Consider the following 24,728-nt stretch of genomic DNA (forward strand, 5'->3'; position numbering starts at 1 on the left):
CTTCAAAACCTCATCTGTAAATGACGTTGTGCGTAACGCTAAACACCAACGTGTTGTGAAGGCGACGTTTTGACACAAACTTTAACAAGCACATTTAGGAGGCGCACGTGCTCGCTGCTGAGGATGTGAGTCGCGAGCTGCTGCACGTTCAGGTGGATGAGATGTGACCATGTCGTTTACGCACCGGCTCGCTCTGCTGCTGCTGCTGCTCGCCTTCAGCTTCATCCACACGGTCAGTCCCTCACTCATCACTAATAAAACAAACCCTAATAATAATCATGTTTAACCGTTTTAAGTCTTTTGTTGAGGTGAATTATGCAGATATTTCTGTGGTATTCCTTTAAAATAAATAAAACGTTTACATTCATGTAAAGTGAAAGTAAATAGGGAAACAACTAAGAATAAGAATCTGATTACTTTCAAATAAATCAAGTCATGTTTTTTGTAGTTTTAATTGTATACATGCTATTATATCAATGTCTGTCAATATGGATTAAAATGTGCATCATACCATTTTAAAGATTGTTTAGTGCCTAAAACGTCTTTCGCTCAGATACCTAAACTTCTGTTTTAAATTAAACCATTTGCTAAATGAAGCTTTCATATGTTTAAGATAGCCACACTTTAAGGATGCAATGCCCTTAGTCTAATCCTTTTTCTCTTATAGTCCCTCTGAAGCAGCGTTATATTCTCACCTTTAAATGTGTATTCTTTCAGGATTCTCTCAGCTTTAAGACATCTTAACTTTTGATAATCATGTCTATTTAGGAACAAGGTAAACAATAACTGAGGAAAATATGAAAGTCGAGAAGTTGTCACAAACTTGCTCAAAATCTAATTATTTTCTCAGAGCCTACGTTGCTTTTTCCATCACCATAAATGACAAAGACATGCTGGGAATTCTGGAATTTAAGAGGCTAAAGCCAGCAAATATTTGAGACTTTTTTATGGAAAAAAAACCACAGAAACGATAAAACTATCAATGCAATGTTTGGGGATTAACTTTCCATGTTTGATAAATCATTGCATTTCAAATGTAGCTTGATAGGGAATAAATCAGCTCCGTCTTCAGCCTGTTATTTCGAGTACAAACACACAGAGATAAACTTTACATTGTGCCGCTCACTGTTCTTCACTGCTGCTCTGTGTGAACACATGAATAATAGATTCACTCTCAGCCTGCTGCTGCTGATTAATTCTTAATACTCTCATTGTAGATTTATATTTAGACTTCAGTTCTTATACAAAAGTCACTGTCTATTAAACTGTCCCTTTAGTGGACTCAACAGCGGACCACTCGAGCAGATAAGTAGAAGATAAACTCCCCATTTCTGGTGTAGATGCTGAAGAGCTGACGTCGATGCTTAAAAAAAGAAAAAGTGACTCATTTAGGATTGTCCTGGAGATAGCAGCACTGGGAAAGTTCAGTTGGTATGAAGCAGATTTTCTGGATTTAAAAAGATTATCAAGACTTCTTAAAAGTCTTTTCCACTTATTTCCAAAAAGGGCTGAAGGAAATAACCAAAGTGCATTAAAAGAAAAAGAAACAAAAGAGACAGAACTGTTGGATATGGTGAAGTAAAAACATAACGTTGCATTAAAGAGACTTAATTAATTACTTAATTAAAGCTTTGACATCTATATACAGAACAGTAAATTACACAATGTCTTTTGGTTTGACAAAAAAAAAAAGCAATATTTCTCAATGTCATACTTTTGCAATCAGGACAGAAATGTGTCAGCGGTCTGTGTGTGTGTGTGTGTGTATAAATATGTTCTGTTCATGCTGACGGTTAAAGACCCCTGCTTCCTATTTATCCATCATATTGATCTTAGTCCAGGGGTAAAGTCCTGCTACTGTGAAGGTTCATCTCTGGAGACTGATGTAAAGTTGTAAACCTCTGAGTTTAAACTGCTGAAAATGTTCACTTTACTTTTTTTGAGAGATAAAAGGAAACTTGATAAAAGTTGATCATTTCTCTCTCACCTGTTAGTTGGATATCCTCAAAATGTTTTCCTCACCTCCTCATGTCCTTCTCTCCTCATGTCCTTCCCTCCTCATGTCCTCATGTCCTTCTCTCCTCATCTCCTCATGTCCTTCTCTCCTCATGTCCTCATGTCCTTCTCTCCTCATCTCCTCATGTCCTTCTCTCCTCATGTCCTCATGTCCTTCTCTCCTCATCTCCTCATGTCCTTCTCTCCTCATCTCCTCATGTCCTTCTCTCCTCATCTCCTCATGTCCTTCTCTCCTCATCTCCTCATGTCCTTCTCTCCTCATGTTCTCATGTCCTTCTCTCCTCATCTCCTCATGTCCTTCTCTCCTCATGTCCTTCTCTCCTCATCTCCTCATGTCCTTCTCTCCTCATGTCCTTCTCTCCTCATGTCCTTCTCTCCTCATCTCCTCATGTCCTTCTCTCCTCATGTCCTTGCCCCTCCAAGAAAGGCTCGAGATGCCGGACTTCATATAGTAACTTTAGAAATGAATTCTTTTTCTTCTCAGTCTTTACCTCGTGCACACAGTCTCTTTTTCGCCGAGACTATTTCCAGGTCTCAAGCTGCTGCTTCCGCCAACGTGATTCCTGTGCATTTATTTTATTATCTTTGCTTTGTGAAAGTTCTTTGACTAAGAGTGAATATTAAGCATACAGAGTAATGTAAAACAGACCAACGGTAACCGAGACAACTTTGATGTTCTGGAAACAAGTGGCGCTGAGAGGCACTCGGTAATGTTTGAGGTTGTTGGAGCTGTTCGTGGACACAGGTCTGTAAATCTTCTCAATCATCTTTTCTCTGTCAACCCTTCGAAAAATAGATTTCTCCTTAGAGAAGTCGTTAAAGATGAGAACTTCAGTTTGGAGTTTTTAACTTGTGATGGAGCAGACACTGACGCTCCTTTATGAACTACAAAAGAAGACCATCGCATTCTTTCTGTTGTATTTTATATTTAATGCATTCTGCACGCTGAACAAACAGCGTTTTGTTTTCACGTACGTGATCAGATGCTGGGTCCACACATACTCGACACAAACCCAACAAGAGCTTAAAAAAAAGATTTCGAGCAACAGTACCGCGATGATGAGCTGTGAACGGCTGAAATAATCCAGCTGGAGACTGTGCAGCCTAACTCTTGAACTTAAACATTCAGAGTCCTGCAGAGTGGCATCATATAAACTTCTCTGATGTTCTCCATCGAGGCTGATCTGTGAAGTTAAAAAGCAGAGAGGAGAGTAAAACTGGATGTTTTTGAGTCACTCCTCCTTCTGTAAAATGATTTAGATAGAAGTATTGGCTCATCACTTGGGGCTCTTTTCGATGTGATATCATTTTTACAAGTCAGCCGATCACAGCAGCATCACTGAGCTCAGCCGGTCAGAGTTATGTTCTGTAGTGTTGGATTGCAACCTGTCTCGTTAGCAAACTGAAAAGTTGTTGCAAAGAGTACATGAGTATTAGATAATGAGAATGAGAATCTCCAATATAGTTAATGAATAAAGTCCTGAAAGATGTGCTCTATAAGGGTTAGTGTCTGTACGCTGCAGTCCACTCTGACGGTGGAGGAAATCTGATGAAGTTAAAATTGTCCCCGTTGACATTTTGTAGTTATTGTTTAAATGTTAAGAAGCGGAGACGGAAGAAAAGAAGCAATCCTGAATCAGACAATCCAAAGTTATTGTAAAACTGCTTCATCAGTATCATCAGCCGGGGACGGAGAAATCCAAAGTGTAATATTCTTCTTCCTCTAACATGTTTTCTTGGTTTCTGAAGTTAAGTTTCCGAGAGAGGGATTAAATAAAAAATCAGAAATGTTCACTTTAAAATCCACTCCTCATAAACTCCAATCTTCCTTTTATAAGATTTCAGTATCTTTACATAAGATCTCATTGCTTCACTGGCAGGAAGCAATATCGCCTCTTACCGCCTACTAAATGACATTGTTGTGAATTATATCTGACCGAAAACTAAAACCTCAGCAGCTACACAAAGTGCAGTTTAATGTTCTTTTCTGAATATCTGCTGACTTAAAGTCTTAAATGTACTGCCTCGTTTTCTGCTCTACACTCAGTGATTACAGTCACATCTGCTGGAAGAATGCACCAGCAGAGCTTAAAGGTCAGGAATTTAAAGTCGTACTGTTGAAGATTTATAGAGAAGAAAGCTTCCTGATACAATCATCATTTATTTTCATTTTTGATGTTTTGAAAGTTTGATTTATTTATTTATTTTTTCTGCTGTTCTATATCTGAAGAGGAAGGGAATGATTGATCAAGAGTGAAGTATGTTTGCAATTTGATCATAATCGGGTCCAAAAAATGTTTTAAATTGCTCAAACTTTCGACCGAGTTTCATGTTGATTTGGATTGTAGTTTTCCTTTGGTCCTACAAACAAAGGAACAAAAGAACTGGTGAATAAAACCCTCTGGGGTAATAAAGGAAGTTTGTAGATTTAAGAACAATGATCAGTGTTGGATCTCGATGTTTAAACTTTAAAAATAATAAATAAATAAATAAAATTCCAAATCATATGAAGTAAGTTGCCGTTTCCAAACAGCTCTGTGGGAATGTATGAGTTTAGTAGAGGAGATTGAGAAAGCTGTTTTCTGTGTATTCCCGGTGGCCAGCCCGGGGCAGTGAGTTGGGCAATGGTAGCATAAAGTATGCGTGCACACACGAACATGTCCAAATAGCATCTGGACATGGGGGGGCGGATCAAAGAAGGCCTCAGCCTCCTTCTGAAAACTCCAACAAATCCCATGAAACCAAAAAAAAGCAACAATGGATGGACCTCTGAACAACAGCTTTATGTATAGACGAGGTCATGTGTTCTTCCTCTGTGCCATAGAGCTCTATTGTTGTCCAGTGACAACATATCATCACGCCACACTCTTGATGATATTTTAAACCTATAAAGGTTTAAAGAAGATTAACTATAAGAGATGCTTCATCGACGCCATGGAAACGACTTAAAGGCTCAGAGGTGGAACTGTATCGTTTCATACGTTCACAGAGGATCCACTGTTTGGCTGCAAGAGAAAGAATGATGGTGAAAACCTGTGAAAAAAGTGTGTGTGTATATGTACTGTACTGTACTGTACTGTTCAGATTACATAATTTACATAAGCAAAACTACATTTCTGTTGGGCAGTGGGCCCATCAGAGAATAAACCTTCATAGAGGCAAATAAGGTGGTGAACAAACACATCTGGAATGACCTACACAAATAACAATGGACATCATGTTCCTCACACCTTCACACCGCCTGGGACACACGGTACATTTGTGTGTGTGTGTGTGTGTGTGTGTGTGTGTGGCTGTTGTGCACATTGTGCTCATTGCAGGCTCAAGTGGCTCTGCACTGACACTGCTACAGTGTACCACATAAAGAAACTGCAGGTGAGTACATAACAGAAAAAAAGACAATCTGAAGTGAGGAGAACTCGAGCACGTTCAGCAAATATGCGTGTGTACACAAAGACACGCAGAGCCAGACTCTGAACTTTTGAATGAAGCAGGAGGTTTGTTCGTCGCAGAGATAATATTCACGACGTGTGTTTGTGTTTTTTTCTGCTGACAGATAAATGGCAGGTTCCCTTTATGCCAGTTCTTGTGGGAGATGGAGAGAACCCGGAGAGAGTGTCTGACACAACTGCAGCAACTGACTCCCACAAGCACAGGTGTGCACGCGCACAAACACACACGCACACACGCACAAGTACACAAGGATTTTATTTGGCAGTTCCCATCAGCTCTAAAGTAAAAAATAGATTAACAGTGACTAACAGGACTGGAATGTTGGGCTGCAAAAGACAGACAGCATTAAATACACCAAAATCTAGTTTAACGGGTGTTGTGGGGTAGATCTTACAGTGTGAGTGTGCGTTTGTGTGTGTGTGTGTGTGTGGGGGGGGGGGGGGTTGGATTAATGATTGATAGTGTGTTGCAACACAGGCTTAAACAATTTCCATACACACCCTCTGTCAAGAAGCTGACCTGAGTGTAGACACACACTCACACTCATGCATAGTGTTTATAGTACGAGCGATGTTGAGCTGTTCCGTTTTTCGACAAGGTCAGGCATGTTTGACTGTTTCCCCATGTTGATAATAAAAACCTTTTTATTTGTGTGTTGAGCAGCTTGTGGGCTGGGCGTTTATTCTCACGCCTGTATGCAGCCCAGTGTGCGTACGAGGGCTGCACGTTGTTTGCTAAAATGGAAATCTCTCACATAATTATTATTATTATTTTTTTTTTTTTACTTTCAGTGATGACTGCACCTGGGAGTCTCCGCCAGAATATTTGAAGCACCAAACATTTATTTTTCTGCGTTATGATCATTTTTGTTTGCCTTTTACTGCACAACTTCAAAGTTAGGATTTATCCTTTGTTGTCATTTTTTTCAAATCCCTTTCACTGTTCATCTGACACATAACTACCCAATGGTGAATGTGATTCATTTCTGACACTGGTCTTGCAGTGAAGACCTGATTTTTATTTGACAGATTCATGTTTTTGCTGTGAGCGGGGTCGGGACAGGTGACAGATACGCACACAGTTTCCTATGCATGGACGAGAGAGAGAGAGAGAGAGCGCTGATATTCAGTTTAGTTTATGAGTGAATTATTTCGTGGACAATCCCTTTTTACATTAAAAGGAGCAGCTTTAGCCTTGGCGGCTAGTTTCCAGCTGTAGTCCCCGGCCAGTTGTGAATCAGCAACCTGAAGTGCATAACTAAAGATTAAAATACAATAAATTACATTACGTTTGTGATGACAGAGGGCCTAGGCAAAGGGGAGAGAGGCATACAGACATATAACATGATATGCTGCACCAAACAATTCCCAACATCTTTTTTTCCCCCCCATTATTCATGCAGTCCTTCTGATCAATGAAAAGTATTTCTAAAAGTCCAAACACTCGGGGCTAATGGGCAGGTCTAAGAACACCTTCTGTCCGTAGAAAACCTCGACAAATGAGTCCAGTCTGCAAAAAAGAAAATATTGTTTTTTCCTGTTATATATATTCTAAATGATTGTATTCTGAGAATGGATAAATAATTGTCTATTATGTGTTTAAGGATTTGTGTTCCCTCCTGAATGTGCAGCGGAGTTAAATGTCAACACTGGACAGTGCTTCTCTGATGATTTACTGTATTTCCTGACTGTTTGTTCCAGAGCAGGCACCAGATCAGTCGCTTTGAAACCAGGAGCTCAGCCAAAGAGGAAACCGTGGGCAGTCTGATTAATACTGTGTGTGTGTGTGTGTGTGTGTGTGTGTGTGTGTGTGTGTGTGTGTGTGTGTGTGTGTGTGTGTGTGTGTGTGTGTGTGTGTGTGTGTGTGTGTGTGTGTGTGTGTGTGTTCAGGATGTCATGGCGAGTGGGACAATGTCTCCTGTTGGCAGAGCGCTGCTGTCGGTGAGGTGACGACCCTCCCCTGCCCCTCCCCAATCTTCCGTCTGTTTGGGAAAAAAGGTGAGCTTTAAATCAAACGCGCGCGCACACACTGCAGCGATCACGACGTCCGTTATAGTGATACATCATTGTGACTTGAGACTTCATCCAAGTTGCCCCTGACTCAGACTCCAGGTGTTGGATTTTCATCCAATCTTTTTTTGTTTAGTATTTGTTGCTCATCAACATTACGAGCTGACTGACATCTTGTGCGAGTGACCACACACACGACACAACGGCGAGCAGCTACAGCTGCTACCGTGCCATTTGCCCTTTGCCATATAGTTTTGGCTTAAATATTTTCACTCGAATCCCAAACCAAAGAATCTGCACTCAACCTCTCCTTTATGGAAGTGCAGAACGCTGGGTCGATCTTCAAGGTTTTCAAGGCATCGATAAAAAACACCCAGCTGTCATATTTAGCTCTGATGCAGGTTAACGTTGAGATGAATTATACATTGTATTTTTTAATAGAAGCGTTTGCTTTCCAGCGTTGGATCGGCTTTGCTATGACTTTAAAAGTGTCTTTAAACTGGGGCAAAAAACTGGATAAAAAGGTAATACTTCTGTGAAAGGTGTTTTTTTTATTTTGATTTAATCTTGTTTTAAATAAAACAAGATAAATTCTTAAAGCTCAAAGAGTTTCTGTTGTTTGATTCCAGGACAAGATAACAACGTTTAACAAATTGAAAGCTTGAAGAGAGCATGATGATCTCGTCTTTAATCTGTAACTTGTGACAGAGTCGACCTAAAAAAATATTTTATTTATTGTCTTTCTCTTTTTTACTTTCTTTAAAATGTGCAGTACGGGTTCAGTATAGAAGTTTGACCCTCGCCCGTCCTGGACTGAACCTGCTGGCTGTGAATCGTCTGGCTGTCACCTTCGCCAGACTTTTCCATCGCATCTGATTTCACAAACGTCTCTCTATCATGTTGGTCACCTCCTGTCCCTCTACCTTTGATCCTCTCGACTCAGACATGTTCACGTGGAGCAGCTCTTTCATCCCTCCTCCTCTTCTTCTTCTTCTTTTGTTCTTCCACTTATTTACTCCCTGCACATGCCTTCTGTATCACTCTGTGTATCACTTCTGATACTGTCACTTGTGTGCCTTTTTTCTTTTCTTTTTTTAATGCATTTTTGCCTTTTTTAGATGGAACAGCTGAAGATGGGCAGTAAATGTTAGGAGGAGAGAGTATGGTGCCAGTATCAGAGGACTTTGAATCCACTGCACTTTAGTCAAATAACTGTTATATTATTTGTGCTATTTTTATTGTTTAACCTGATTTCATCCCTCAGTAGATTTATAGGTATATATGTGTTTGAATGTTAGATAGATAGATAGATAGATAGATAGATAGATAGATAGATAGATAGATAGATAGATACTTTATTGATCCCGAGGGAAATTCAAGGCATTCAGTAGCAGTATACAGACAGGCAGGACACAAGACATTAGTTACAATACACACCCGCTGTCCCCCCTCCCCTCTGTATACAAATCCCCCAAACAGATTTAGCAGCCCCTATGTGACTAAGAATAAACATAATTATATGTTAAACCTGTGCAGTTAGCATTAGCAGTTAGACTTAAAACTAATATGGCATAATGTACATAACCTGTGAGGAGAGAAAAATATGTGTTGGTTAAAAGAGACCTGTAAACAGTTAAAGAGCCTTAGAAACAAAGTGCTGACCTTTAGAAACTAGTTACATGTGCATGTACAGAGGTGTTTGAGCTTATGCCAGAGGTGTGAGTACGGTCGTTAAACAGTCAATGCAGGAATGTAAATTGGCTCACCCACTTAAAGGAGCAGTGATTTGCATTAAGTGACCTAGACAATATGGTGAAACCAGGAGTGGTTAGGGTAATTATCGTTAAGTACCCAACTATTGATGGGCAGATTAGCATTCAGTGTTGGAGACAATAGAGTGAAACTTGACCTAATTAGGGTGATCATGTCAACCCTTACAGATGTAGCATAACACAACAGTAGGATGAAACCAGACATGATTAGGGTGATTATCTTTAAAGTGACCAGTGCTCAGTAAGGTGACTATCAATATGCATTACAGTGTCCAACTGGGGGCTGACTCTGAGGTCAGTAGTGCAGGTGAGGAGTGAGAAAAAAGTGAAAAAAGATTCCAGGGATCACCGTGCGCTTCTTCCCTGCCGTGACAGTGAAGTGTTATACAGCCTTGTTGCCAGGGGGACGAAAGAGTTCTTGAGTCTGTCCGTGGAGCACGACTGTGACAGCAGTCTTTCGCTGAACATGCTCCTCTGGCCGGTGAAGGTGCTGTGCAGAGGGTGGTGTGTGTTGTCCATGATGGAGAGCATTTTGTCCAGAGACCTCCTCTCTACCACTGTCACCAGTGAGTCCAGCTCTGTACCCACCACAGAGCCGGCCCTCCTCACCAGTCTGTCCAGGCGTGCTGCGTCCCTCTTCTTGCAGCTTCCTCCCCAGCACACCACGGCATAGAAGAGGACGCTGGACACCACAGACTGGTAGAACATCTGCAGCAGCTTTTTGCAGATGTTGAAGGACCCCAGCCTTCTCAGGAAGTACAGACGGCTCTGTCCCTTCCTGCAGGTAGTGTCCATGTTAGGCGACCAGTCCAGCTTGTCATCCAGCTGCAGCCCCAGGTACCCGTAGGTTCTGACCACCTCCACGTCGACCCCGCCGATGGAAACAGGTTCTAGATGTGGTTTCTTCCTTCGGAAGTCCACCACCATCTCCTTGGTCTTGGAGGTGTTAAGCTGCAGATGGTTGGCACTGCACCACGTCACAAAGTCCTCGATCAGGCTCCTGTACTCCTCCTCCTGTCCATCCCTGACACAAGCAACTATCGCAGTGTCGTCCGAGTATTTCTGCATGTGGCAGAGCTCAGAGTTATACTGGAAGTCCGAGGTGTACAGGGTGAACAGGACGGGGGAGAGCACGGTCCCCTGTGGTGCTCCGGTGCTGCTGACCACAGTGTCAGATGTGCAGTCCTTCAGTCTGACGTACTGTGGTCTCTCTGTGAGGTAGTCCGTGATCCACCTCACCAGGTGCGAGTCCACCCTCATCTCGGTCAGCTTGTCTCTCAGTAGGAGGGGATGGATGGTGTCGAAAGCGCTTGAGAAATCAAAGAACATGATTCTCATCACGCTGCTCCCTTTGTCCAGATGAGAGTAAGCCCTGTGTAGAAGATAGAGGATGGCATCGTCCACGCCCACCTTTGCCTGGTATGCAAACTGCAGGGGATCCTGTGCGTGTTGTACCTGGGGTCTGAGGTGTTGGAGCAGCAGCCGTTCGAAGGTCTTCATAACGTGGGATGTCAAAGCGATTGGTCTGAAGTCGCCTGGTTCACTGGGGTTCTTCTTCTTGGGGACAGGGGTGAGGCACGAGGTCTTCCAGAGCACAGGAACCTTCCCGAGCCGCAGGCTCATGTTGAAGATATGCTGAAGTGGCTCCCCCAGCTCAGCAGAGCAGGCCTTTAGCATCCTGGGACACACCTTGTCTGGGCCTGCTGCCTTCCTGGGGCGGAGTCTCTTCAGCTCCTTGCTCACCTGGTCTCTGGTGATGGTGGGGGGGAGGGGGGATGGATTGTCACTGGAGGTTGTATCTGTTCTGGTGGAGGTGTTGGGGGGAGTGAGAGGGGGGGGGGAGGTGTGTAGAGGGGTGCTGGGGGGGGGAGGAGGGGTGCTGGGGGGGGAGGAGTGAGAGGGGGGGAGGGGGTGTGTGGAGGGGGGGAGGGGGTGTGTAGAGGGGTGCTGGGGGGACAGGCACTGGCTGCAGCGACGGGGCTGTCGAACCTGTTAAAAAACAAGTTGAGCTGGTTTGCTCTCTCAGGGTCCCCGTCTTCTGCGTTGTTGTTTTTCTTCCTGCAGCCTGTGATGGTCTTCATGCCCTCCCAGACCTCTCTCATGTTATTCTGCTGAAGCTTCTGTTCTACCTTCCTTCTGTACTCCTCCTTTGCCTCTCGGAGTCTGACCTTGAGTTCCCCCTGCACCCGCTTCAGCTCTGCCTGGTCTCCCTCCTTGAATGCCCTTTTCTTCCTGTTAAGGATCTCCTTGACATCACTGGTGATCCAGGGCTTGTTATTCGGGAAGCAGCGCACAGTTTTAGTGGGAACCACAACGTCCATGCAGAAGTTCATGTAGTCAGTTGTGCAGTGTGTGACGCCCTCAATGTCATCACCATGGGTCTCTTGTAGGGCACTCCAGTCAGTGGTCTCAAAACAGTCTCTGAGGGCCTCCTCTGCCTCGGGAGACCACTTTCTGAAGGTGCGTGTGGTTATCGGTTGTCTCTGGATCATAGTTTTGTACAGTGGCTTGAGTAGGACCAGGTTGTGGTCGGACTTACCCAGAGGTGGTAACGGGGTGGCAGTGTAGGCGTCCTTCACGTTTGCATACAGGAGGTCTATTGTCCTGTTCTTCCTGGTGGGACAGCTTACAAACTGGTGAAAGTCCGGTAGTGTGGAGTTCAAAGTAACATGGTTAAAGTCCCCTGAGATGGCGATGAAAGCATCCAGGTGCAGCGTTTGTAATCTTGAGGTGGTCGCGTGGATGACGTCACACGCAGTTTCGGCGTGTGCCCGTGGAGGAACGTAGACGCAGAGCACGATCGCGTGAGAGAATTCCCTCGGCATGTAGTAAGGACGGAGACTTACCGCCAGCAGCTCGATGTCTCTGCTGCACGTTCCCTCCTTCACAGTAACATGTCCATGGTGGCACCATCTGTTGTTAATAAACAGCGCGAGTCCTCCTCCTTTCCGTTTGCCGCTGCGTTTCGTGTCTCTGTCCGCTCTCACTGTAGTAAAGCCCGGTAGATCCACGTTAGCGTCTGGGGTGTTTTGAGTCAGCCAGGTTTCTGTGAGGCACATTAAACTGCACTCTCTAAATGTCCGATTGTTCCTCACAAGCGCAGCCAGCTCGTCTGTCTTGTTGGTTAGACAGTTTACGTTCCCCATAACTATCACCGGAACCGAGGGCTTGTACCTCCATCGCTTAGCCGCGAGCTTAGCCCTTACCAGGGCCCCCGCTCTACAGCCTCTATACCGCCGCCTCAGCTCCTCTGGTATCGGGTGAACGATGCCGGCTTGTCCCGCTGACCGGAGCGAGAGCAGCGTTTCCCGTGAATAGGAAAGTTTTCCGCTGCTCTTTCCACGAAAACACGAAAAAGTATCCATAGGATACATAAAGTTATACACTGAAGGTGTACTATAAAAACTATATAGTATAGTACTATAAAAACTATATAAACTATAAACGTAGAAGTTGGCACAGAGCCACAACAAACGAATAACATATCAGACAAGTACGACAGGGACGGAGCTACTGAATGTGCGGCCACTCACGTCGGCGCACAGGTGTTTCATCTTTAGATACGTCTTTCTTTCTGTCACACTGCTTGGGGGCTGGGAGAACATTTCCTCTTTATTTATGCAGCTACATGAGAAAATGACAAATAAATAGAATCTTGAATCTTGGTGGGGGGACATCGTACTTACTGCGGCTGGGACTAAAGCCTACGTACATGAGGAACGGGACAAAACCGAAAAGCTATCCTCTTCCCTTTTTTATATGAAAATACATTTTTGTAAACAAACGGAACAAAACTTCAACATTTCTGATAAAAGTTGGGTTCTTTGGATTAACTAACTGATTTATTTCATTGAAAGAGCTGAAAAGTGTTTTAAATGATTGTTTTAAAGGAGTTATGTGAAAAATTACAACATGCTTATCTCCTTTGGATCAATCACTTTGCCCTTCTTCTTTCGTCTCATCATTACTGAGCTTTTTGTCCTCCACCCTCCTCCCTTCATCCCGTGCTGCTCCCGCTCCTTCAGTTAATGAGACTCATTATCTGCGGTCCAGCTGACAACATCTGGGCTTTCCCCTTCGCAGCATCTGTCACTGATCTGTTTCATCCGCCGCGCCGCTTTGCCTTCAGTAGTCGGCAGGATGCTGGTGAAAGGCTGAGGTGTGATAATCTACACAACACAGCACAGCAGTGTGTGCTCTACATGAAAAGACCCTCCTGATTCTGCTTCTTCTGAATCTCATTTATGGCCCCTTTTTTTTATACATAATAATGAACAACACAATTTTTGATCTCCTGCGATGCGACAAAAAACGTAAAAGAATAATTTTGTTCACTTTCTCTCTCGACACACCGAGCATTAAGTCTCTCTTACTTAACACTAAAGGTGTTTGCTTTACAGATTCTAAAACCGACCTGTGATCCTTTTGTGTCGCAGGTTTAATCAGCAGGAACTGCACAGAGCGAGGCTGGTCGGATGTTTATCCCGTCATCACCGTCGCCTGCTGGGCAGACGACACAGACGAACCTGAGGTGAGTTCAGCGTCTGATGACACTGTTGTGGTGAGGAAGATTGGACGCTATAAAAGATGAAGTAAACCAGCTGAGTGTCATACCTACTGTACTGACTGATACTCGTTTCCTTTTCACTTGCGTTGACACCATGGACTGCAAATGACAGTTACATGGCCATAGAAACGTAACTTTGAAGCCTCAAGTTTTTTTATTTTTGGCTTTTCAGATTTTTTTTTTTATTTATTTATTTTTTAAGTGATCATGAATATTGATAATAAATAATCAGCTGCCTTTTGTACGACACACTCATGAAAGTAAGCAAAGTGTTAAAAAAGTGTGATGCTTCATCAAATAGCTTGCAGAGACTAATTATTTTCTTATCTCTATTGATTCTTCAGCACATTTCATTATTGGTATTCATTATTATTGTTATTCACATTGAGGTTAAAAACAGCATACCATGCTTTTTCTACAGTTATGAATAAGATGCAGATATCAAATCACTCACAGTGCAAAGCAATTATCAGTAACCACAAAAGTGATCACACCTGCTGTACATGTTAACACACACACATACAAAATGGAATATTGGTATGCTTTGGAGGAAAGAGTTTAGCTTTAAAAGTAGAGACAGCTGTGATGCTCAGCGGGCAGCCAGAAGACGACCACAGGAACTAAAGGTCCCCTCTCTGGACTCTGATCTCATGTTTGATATAGACCTCCCCTCGATGACCTGAAGGGCCACGTCACGTTATAGAGCAGGTCAGAAATGTACTCAGGAGCTGAACCATTCAGAGCTCTCTGGACTAACAATAGGTTGTGTGTTTAATAGGACCGGAGTAAAATGTTCAAATCTTCTTGTACATGTCAGCACTCTGACTGCTGAATTAGAATAAGACATCACAGATAGTTTGGATAACCCAGCATACAGAACCTTACTGTAGTCTAACCTGGTTGAGATGAATGCATGGACTACTTTCTCAGCTGTCTGTTTGGAGTATGAAGGATGGAGTTCTTTAAATGATAAACGTCTGGTTGATTCAGCTCTGAAGTTTAGGTTTGTTGTTTGTTTTTTACTTTTATTTTAATTTTTAGACTGTTTAAAAAATTATTTATGTAAGCTAGAAAGAAATGCTCTGCACAGATGTAAACCCACAATCATTTCCTTTTCAGTTTCCTGACACTAAAAGTCCCTCACAGCAAAGAAACAAATGTTTATCTCACTCTTCATACAAAGCACAATCAGATCTGAGTTCAGCAGGCCAAGGATTCAAACAGTTGATCTTTGCTTGTGTGTCTTGAAAGGGCTAACCGCACTTCTCTGTGTGTGCTGTGTTTGTGAAACTTGCAGACGTCAGTGTGATAAATAAAACTAACGCTTGTGCTGAGCTGTTCGTCAACATTAAGGTACAATGGTGCACAATACTCTCCATGAAATATCCTTGAACTGAATGTAATTCCTGCAGATTTCTTCAATGGAAATGTCTTTTCTCCCAGGGAAAAAAAAATGGTCCAGACAAACAAAGTATTCATAAATTCACGAGCACTCAAATGTGACTTTGTAAGATTTTAAAATAGCATCACTGATGTACAAAGCATGCAACATGCCACTCGACTGTATTCCAATAAGAGACGGTCAGAAAGAGCTGAGAGGGAAATGTACGCTCACAAAAACGGTAATAAAAGAGTGTAAGACTCAAAAGATTACAATTTTTTGAAACAAAAGATGATAATCAAATATAAAACTGACGTATGAACAACAGAGTGTATGTGACGTGTTTGAGGTTGTTGGGTAGACATTAGGCCTTGGGTCTTAGTGTCCGTTACTTTCTTTTACTTACTCTCAATAAATTTAAAAGGAGCTGACAAAAAAATTAATTTTATTTTATTCCACTTCGTTTTCTAATGATAACGAAGGGTTAGGATTTCCTGATGTTCTTATGTGATGTCCACCTCTTTACGTTGCTCGCTCGAGATTAACGGGTTTCCGTTAATTTCCCCAGATATTAAGAAAATGCTTTATTAGCTTTTTTATTTTTTTGGAACTAGACTGTTGTTTGATAATACTTGGAATAAAATTACAATTTTAAAATCGCAACTTTTCTGTCTTACAAAACAAACAGAGGAATCTGCACGGCCTCAAATCATCAGTTGACACTCAAACACTGCCGAAGTAAAAGGCTGACTTCATATCACCTCTGCGTGTATGTTTATCAAAGAGGATGCTCTGACAGGGGTCAACGAGCAGGAAGGTCTGCGTTGAGAGAGGCGATGGGATGTGAAGAAAGAGAGGAGGGAGAGTTTTTTGGCTGACAGATCTCTGACCTCCAGCTGATCGCTCGGCTTATGCTCCTCTTGCTCTCTACAGACCACCGTGAAATCTGCCTTTCCCTTCATCGTCTTCGCACGGTGTTTGTAATTCTGGAGTGAGGATGACAGGCCGCGTAAATGTTTAAAGGGTCAGTTCAGCTAGGAATAGACACTATAAATATATATATTTATATGATGACATGTGGTATGTGTGCATTTTAGTGAAATAGTGTACTAACTCTTTTTAGCTCACTCAGCTAACATGAAGGCTACCTCTTTGTTTTGATCTGTCGACCAATCAGATCCATCGATCAGCGGACCTTTAAGGGCCAATGAGAAGCCAGTGCATCATAAATAAGATGTTACAGCCGGGTCTCTGTACAGAAATAGAGATTTTGTATTTGATGCAGAGGTGTGTTCAGGATTGTTGCGTTCATGTGTTCTTCACCTTCATGTTCGTGTGGTTGTCCAGCCTGGTAAGAGACAAAGGAGTGAATTAGTTTTTCGACATGTGGGAGCGTGAGTGATGGACAGTTTTGATGTTACTGAGGTGGTAAAATGAGCAGAGATGTTTGATGTGGGCTTCTACATAAAACAGTCAGTGGACTACTTTTAAGGATTGAGAATTTGCCACACTAAGAGGAGAATGACTAAGAGTTTAAAGACTAGTTTCAGACGTTGCTTTAAATTCTCCTTTCAGCTCCTAAAGCTGAGTTGAAGGGTTCGGTTCCTAGTCTCAGTGAACTCCTCTCTCTAATCCGCCCTCGTCTGTTCCCATACTATCCTGTTTTCTTTTTTTTTTAACAAGATGAAAACAAACTGGAAGAGTATTTTTTTCCCATTTTGGCTGACTGCTCTGAGGATTATGGAGCAGAATGACACAGCTGAATATTTAACCCTGTGAGCTGTGTGCAGCTGGTTGCAGGAAGAAAAAAAAAGGAAAGCTCCCGTACAGAAGTTTTCTTCTCCTAGAACGGTGAGTCATCTGTCTGCTGTGTCGGTGTGTATCTGTATATTTTAAGCCCCTGTCGCCCCAAGGCGTCCTGTGTGCTGCCACAGAGCTTATTTTCTAACCGCTCCAGTTATTGCTTGTAGTCAAGGCTGCATTCCTGAAGCTTCCGCTTTATTCTGAGCTTTAGATGAACAGGTAACTGAACATCCTGAGCATTTCTTGTGCCCCCCAATGAATCGTGCCAAACAATCGTAATGTTCTCGGCCACTTGCAGGGAATATCATTTAAATTGCTGGCGTCCTCTCAGACTAAAAAGATTTAGTTAAAATTTCTTGGTGGTCAAAGGTAACTGTGATGTCTTAAACATGTTTATGGCAATAACTCAAGAATTCTTGCAGTAATTACAATACAATTTCAAGAAAAATGTCTGACAGGATCAAAGGATTAAGTGATGACCAAAAGGTCAACTTTTTCTTTTTTTACATTAAAATAAATTAAGAAACTCTCTTTTAGATATTGTTCAGATGATACCTCGGGAACATCTGGAGGGAATCACTTTAAATTTTCACAAACATCCTCTCTGAACAATAATGAATGGATTGATTAGATTTTGGTGATCAAATGTAGATTTAATGATAGAGTTTGAATTTTTACACTAAAGTCTCTAGATTATTATTATATTAACCAAAGAGGGCCTACGTGTAGAAACCACAAATGATTTGTTTAACAGAAGTCCAAAAAGCAAAAGCTTACTTTTTAAATCCAGAAATATAACCCCCCCCCCCCCCAATCAGACAGATCCCAGAAGTCCCAAAAATGTCTCTTCGGAAAACAAAGCAGGTTTGGCAGTAGGGGGCCTGGAGGCAGGACTGGGGGACAGAGATTAGGATTAAATGTTGAGGCAGGTGGCCAGGTGGCGGAGCAGGGAGGGAACAAGGACCTTCAGAAGGACGTCAGTAAGGCCAGGAAAGTTCAGGAGGGCAGCCAGGTGGTTTAAATCTGGCCATCGATTGCAGAACATAAGCTGGTCTCATGCAGGCCTCCAACAGGGACGCAGGGAGTGGTCAGGACCTCCAATGAGGAAACATGGGTGGGCGGGGCCTACCACGAGAAAAACAGGAGCCAAAGGAAGACTGCAAACCAGGTGTCGCCCGTAACGCCAAGTAGGAACCACATGATGGCAAACCAGAAGAACCAGCAGAAAGAGAACCCAGAGTGGGCCAGATCGACGAGTGGGAACCAGGGAACCAGTGGGAACCCACTCTGATCAGGGAGAAGATGGCTCTCATCATGCACATGACACTCTCCTGGGACAGGAGGCAGCAGCGCTCTGCTGGGACAGGAAACATATTTCAGATATGTTGAAATAACCTCAGATCTACTCTTCTATATTCTATACATTGACTTCATAAGACTCAGTGTTTACACCTCAGCCACTTCAGCAAATCAATTAACTTGTTTGGTGTTTCTTTTGTGTGTTACAGTGATGTGTAATTATTATTCTTTGCCTCCAGTTTCTCCGCAGTTCTTCTATTGTTTTGTTGACTTCAAGTCATTGTTGTTCTTCCTCATATTCAGCTCCTTTTTCTTCTTTGTTTTCTTCTCCTTCAGCATCTTCTTCGTCAGCTTTTGCTCTTTTATCTTCTTCTGCTTTTTAATTTCCATCTGCTCCTTTTTATTTCTCTCTTGCCTATTCTGTCCCTTTCTTTTCCTAAGTATCCTCATCATCCGTTTTCCTTCTCATTCCTCTTCTACAGTTGGTCGTCATCTTCGTCCCTCCTCCCTCCTCAGCATCGTCCTTCCCTGTCTTCTCCTCTTCCTCCTCATTCTCTACAAAACACACACGGACAGTCTTGTGATCCTCTCCAGGGCCCTCAGGTGTGGGATTCCCACTCTGTGACTTCATACGTGAAGCTTCTCTTGTGTTTCCTGTTGTAGAGACCGAGGTTTTCCATCTGGAAACCTTTCAGCTCAGACCAGACGTCACTGCTGGAACTCAGCATGTGACAGCTATAGACAAACACATACCACACGCTGCAGATATTGGAAGCACAGCTGGGATATTTTATAGCATAGCACAGAAGCCTGATTTATACTTCTGCGCTGAATCTACACCATCACTGCGCTGTAGTGGTCTACGCCATTGTGAGCACTACACTACGTACTTGTGCGTTGGTGTGTCTGCGTAGCTCGGCAGTACTCCGCCTACAAAGCCAGTTGGCAGTGTGATTTCATATTGCCAGTTTTCGGTTGCACCAACGACTTCGCTTGTTTGCGTTCAGGAAACCATGGCAACTGAATTGTTTTAATGTCGGAGTTGAAGTTGATGAATTTGGAGCAGTAGATCGTAGCATAACCATTGCAAAGAAGAAGAGAGAGGAGACATCGCAGAGTGAATGTACGGCCTCAATCAGAATAGGAATCATTTGTTTTTGCCAAATACATTTTAGACATACGAGGATGTTTTAAATGCAGGAAAATATTGGACCAATCACAGGGCTTGCTTTGTTTCAACTGATTGTAAAATATTTTACGAGCAATAACAACCATGATGCAAGTAATCAATACACAATCTACACCTGCATCTGTTTGTCACCATGATGTGTTGAACTCCATGTTTAATTAGTTAAATTGTCCTTTGTGTGTGTCCTCAGCTGGTTTTCTACAGGGTGGTGAGGATATTGTCCACTCTGGGCCACAGCCTGTCACTCATCACTCTGCTGGCCAGCACCTTCATCATCTGTCTGTATAGGTAAACACACACAGTTTATTACTAAATTGAAGTCAAGAAATTACCTAATTATATTACTTAGGACTCCTTTTTTGTTATCTTACCATGACAAGACTACACAAGACTCGTTATAGTCCGAGATTGAATGAAATCACATGAGTTTACTACTGAAGACTAATAAAGGGGTTCAGTTATTGAGAACAGGTTACATTATATCAGCATCCATAAACACTGTGAGTGTCTTCTAACGCACAGCAGTCAGGGTGACGACGCTTCATTGTGAAACTGTTTGAGATGAACGCAGCAGCTGGATCAGCTCCAGATGTTCACTCGACTGCTTTCAGAGTGTTTTAATCCCTCATCATTCACTTCATTCACACCGTGAAGCCCTCAGTTAATGCACTCGTTGAAATTCTTGTGTGTGTGTGTGTGTGTGTGTGTGTGTGTGTGTGTGCTCGGTGTAGGAGGCTCCACTGCACCAGGAACTACATCCATCTGAACTTGTTTTTATCGTTCATGCTGCGAGCCGTGGCCGTGCTGACCAAAGACACACTGCTCTTTTCAGACGATGAGAACACCGACTGCAGCACGCAGCCCTCACTGGTGACTTCACACAGAAACATGTTTCACTGTACTTTACAGGACCTTTACTCTCATCATGTTTCTCTGCTGAAACAAAATAGCGAGTTGTTGTGTGTTTTTTTTGTAGGTGGGCTGTAAAGCCAGCCTGGTGTTCTTCAACTACTTCATCATGGCAAACTTCTTCTGGCTGCTGGTGGAGGGTCTCTACCTGCACACGCTCCTGCTCGTCATCCACAACTTCACCTCGCGCCTCTCCGTCTACATGCTCATCGGCTGGGGTAGGCTGCAGCCCAGCAGGAGAGACAGAAATACTTTTATTTTGTTTTGTTTTTAAAGTTAAAAAAAGTATATATTCAATATAAAACTCTGTTGTATGTTCTGTATTTCATTAGGATGTTCAGAGTCTGCCAGACTGAGAAAATAAACAGCCTGACTCTCCTGTCCTCTCTTTGTCCGTCAGGAATCCCGTTTGTGTTTATGGTTGCGTGGATCGCCTGTCGGATTAACCTGGAGGACACAATGTGAGTCTGTGCTCTTTCTTTGATTGATGCAGACTGTTTAATTAGCTTTTTAATGAACTATCAACCTCTGGTGGCCTCTGTCGGTGCTGCAGGCAGTATTCAAAAACATGCAAACATTTTTTGGGTTGAAATAAAAATGTAAAATAAATAAACATTGAGTGAATAAAAAAAGTCATTATCGTTGGTTTCTTGATGACGGAAATATACTAAAACAGGGAAACCTGCTATCAAGACTCATTGTTTTCTTCCCACAGCAGAGATTTGAAGTGGTTGATGGTAGTTCTTGAAGGCTGCAATCAGTAAATCCTTTAATTCATTAAAAGCTGTGAAACGAAAAACTATCCTCATTTTTCAGGTGTTGGGAGATGAATGAGCACCCGATTCCCAACAGAATAATCAACTGGCCCATCATGGCATGTGTGATTGTGAGTTTTGCACAAACTGCTTATCAGAAAAGGACAGAAGTTTATGAACACTTTCTGTCATTACCTCCTATATATTTGATTTAAAATGCACGATCTATATTTATCATGAACTGATTTCTAATGCTGATTCAGTTTTAATGGTGTCATACCCTCATGCTGCAGCAGCACATGAAGGCTTTTTATTCTTTTTGTTCCACAACATAAACATGAACCCGTTTTCAGTGTCGTCTTTGAATTTACACAGGCTGACTGGAAGAGTGAAAACAAACTGTATTCTTCATCTCTTGTCGTCTTATTGTCGAACAAACGAGTACTAACGGGTATATGCCTCCTGTCTTTGTTTTTCTACAAGATCAACTTCATCATGTTCATCAGCATCGTGCGCCTCCTGGTGCAGAAGCTGCGCTGCACCCACGTCGGAGGAAACGGACGATCGCCGTACAGGTACACAGCTGTGTTTTATGTTTTGTGTCATTAGCAACTATGGAAAAGAACATTTAATTCACAGTGCCTTTTACCTGGAACTGATCTTTGCCTGCCTGTGTGTGTTGTAGCCGCCTTGCTAAGTCCACCCTCCTTCTGATCCCTCTCTTCGGGGTGAACTACATGGTGTTTGTCTACCAGGTGAAGTCAACTGACAAAAGCTTGAAGAAAGTGAAGATCTTTTTTGATCTGGGCCTCGGATCATTCCAGGTAACAACAGTGAGACAGGATAGATATTAATCCTTAGGGATACAGCTGTTTATAATGTGTGTGGATCAATATCCTCAGCAGACAGTTGTCCAAACCTCTCCATTGATTGGATGTCAGTGGGTTGAACCAGAACTTTAGAAGAGGTGAACACTGTTGTACAGAAATGGACTTGTAAGCTCAACTATTTAAGATTCCAATGAAGCTCTCCACACATTCAAAGAATCGTTGTTTAAGTTTGGTGTTTTTAATCTCCCTAAACCTCAGCCACAGTTAAAAATTAGTTTCATCTTCATTTTTGGATTAATATTAAACTAATTATTGAATTGGGTTTGGATTCAATAAAACCAAACTACCGTTGCATTTTTTTGGTAAATATGTAATTGTAAATATAAAACAACCTTGACAAATTAATATGAAGACTTTGAATTGTTTATTTGCTTTATGTCAGTGGTCCTATTTGCAGAAATTAACTAACATATGATGCTTAACAATTGTGCTTGTCTTTCTTCTAGGGTCTAATTGTTGCCATCCTCTACTGTTTCCTAAACAGTGAGGTGAGTTCACACTCACTAACAATCCTCTGCCAATGAAATTCTTAGCTTTGAAGACACTGACTTCTCCTTTGTTTTGTGTAAAAAGGTGCAGAACGAGCTGAGGAGGACGTGGAGAGGTTTATCTCTGAAGAGTTTTGTGGGGCGGGACTACAGGCCGCACGCCACTTCTGTCAGCAAAAACGGGAACGAAAACTCTGCTCAGTTTCCCCGTAACTCCCGAACTCCATCCTTTCTGCAGACCGAGACGACGGTGCTCTGACCGAGGACAGAGACGGGATGTTTGAATGAGGACGTGCAAAGCTTAGGGCGACAACACTTACTTAAGAGCCAAAGTTTTACTGAAAGATGATTTTAAAGTGTCTTTTTTTAAATTACTTTTTATAGTTGTGCGTTTTTCTCCTGAATACTTTTTTCACAGTGCTTTTGGAAAACCAATATTCAGAGAACAGAGAGCGGCATCAATGTTTTGACTTTTTATCTTTCCTTTCATACGATGAAATATGAAACAAGTAGATGCTGCAAAAGACAAATATTTGTTGAGAATAATGTTTTTGTTTTGGAGGGGAAAAAACATTTCTTTATTCAGCTGTTATACATTTATTAAAGAAAGCTGAGTCTTTCTCTCTTTGTACAACTAAATACATGTATTTACCTTCATCTAAATCCTGGTTTCACTGCAGCAGATATTGTAAACAGGTACATACCATTTTTATGTATTTTTCTACACAAATATTTTGGTTAATTTTTGCTTTTTATGAGGAGAGTCTTGTAAATAAGAAACCCGCAGAGTGTCCAGCTTAGTGGGAGACTTATCCTCCGACCGGAAGGTCAGGGGTTTTGCTGCGTTCCAGTTGATCTGGGATGTGGGAAATTCCAAATTCCCAGTTGGATGTGTCAACTGGAACGCCCCCTGAAGTCCTAAATACTAGTTAGAATCCAACATGACTGCTACGTGCATCGACCATATATTAAAGCTGCAGCTATAACATTATTAACCACTTGCTCCTCTTTTTGTGTGATTAAATCAGTCACACCGATAGTATTGGGCAAGTTCTTTCTGTGGACATGTTTTTGTGTGCAAACTATCAAGTCAATCGTTTGGCATTACCTAACAAAACAAAGGTACTCCTGGAGGTGTTATGTTGCTTTTCCAAACTGGAACTCGCAAAACTCGGGTGTGACGTGACGTCATTCCCAGTTTCAACTTCCCAGTCCATAAGTAAATGGAACGTGGCACTAAATTATCAGTAGCTTCAGCCACAGGTTGAAGTGTCCTTGGGCAAAACACATGACCCAAAATTGCTGTGAAAAAATCAAAGTGGGAAAAAAGAGGAAAAGAAATAAATACCAAAAAAATCATTACCATTAGTAACAGTTAATGGTTTTGTGATATGACCTCAGTGGAGATGGGGGATGGTGGTGTTTTGTTTTTTTTTGGCATTTGTTTTTGGAGTTTGCATTTACTTTTGAATGTGCAGCGTTTCTGAATATTCTGTGCGTTTTTCTACATGTTCGTCATTTAATCAGCTGCTGAGCATTTGATACTTACTGGCCACCGTATGTGAATCCATATTCTTTCTGTATAAAAGTTTACGGAACTATTGTCTGATAATCTGCGTAATGTTTATATTGTGGTGTCCCTGTAGATCAAAATCATTACATGCGATCTCCATAGAAACATTAATACTTTTATATAGAGGGTTTTTGTCCACTTTCAGGACATTTAACAAGGGAAAAAAACACAATGTATTAAGAGAATATTTGCAGATCATTCTTTGTTTGCTCACTCTCAGGCATTGTTACTCGCCTAAGTGATGAAATATAGAACATGGAACACAAGATATAAAGACACATATTGATTTACCGTGCACTCATGTCTATTCTGGTTAATAAGTTCACATAAAGATTCTCAACCTTTTGAGGTGTTTATAAAACTCTTTGATCATCTTGGATGATACTAGGTCAAAAAAATGTCATTTATTCTCTTTAAAACAAAAGCTTTCATTCCAAATTATATTTTAAGGACACAGTTGTTGACAAATGGCCATAATTTTCTTTTCTACACTTTTTTGTTTTTTTAAAGCAGCTGGTTTATCTCCCTCGATGGTGTTTCTTTCTTAATTAGAGAAACACTTTTATTTTGCCCCCTGCAACTAGCTAAAGATAAATATATCTAAAAACTCACAAAGCAGAAAGA

At 42.0% G+C, this 24,728-nt stretch overlaps 1 protein-coding gene across 1 annotated transcript; it reads left to right on the forward strand.

Annotated features, from left to right (window-relative positions):
• Nucleotides 1–23,890, forward strand: LOC306835244 (vasoactive intestinal polypeptide receptor 2-like). Its single transcript, XM_079361683.1, has 13 exons — nucleotides 1–232; nucleotides 5,573–5,672; nucleotides 7,359–7,466; nucleotides 13,687–13,781; nucleotides 19,680–19,777; nucleotides 20,221–20,359; nucleotides 20,466–20,616; nucleotides 20,799–20,859; nucleotides 21,215–21,284; nucleotides 21,637–21,728; nucleotides 21,839–21,977; nucleotides 22,490–22,531; nucleotides 22,617–23,890. The coding sequence occupies exons 1-13, from the start codon at nucleotides 170–172 to the stop codon at nucleotides 22,788–22,790; spliced, it is 1,332 nt and encodes a 443-aa protein (XP_079217809.1). The 5' UTR covers nucleotides 1–169; the 3' UTR covers nucleotides 22,791–23,890.
• The last annotated feature ends 838 nt before the right edge of the window (nucleotides 23,891–24,728 follow it).

The sequence above is a fragment of the Symphodus melops genome (assembly GCF_947650265.1).
Source record: "Symphodus melops genome assembly, chromosome: 14".
Lineage (NCBI taxonomy): Eukaryota > Metazoa > Chordata > Actinopteri > Labriformes > Labridae > Symphodus > Symphodus melops.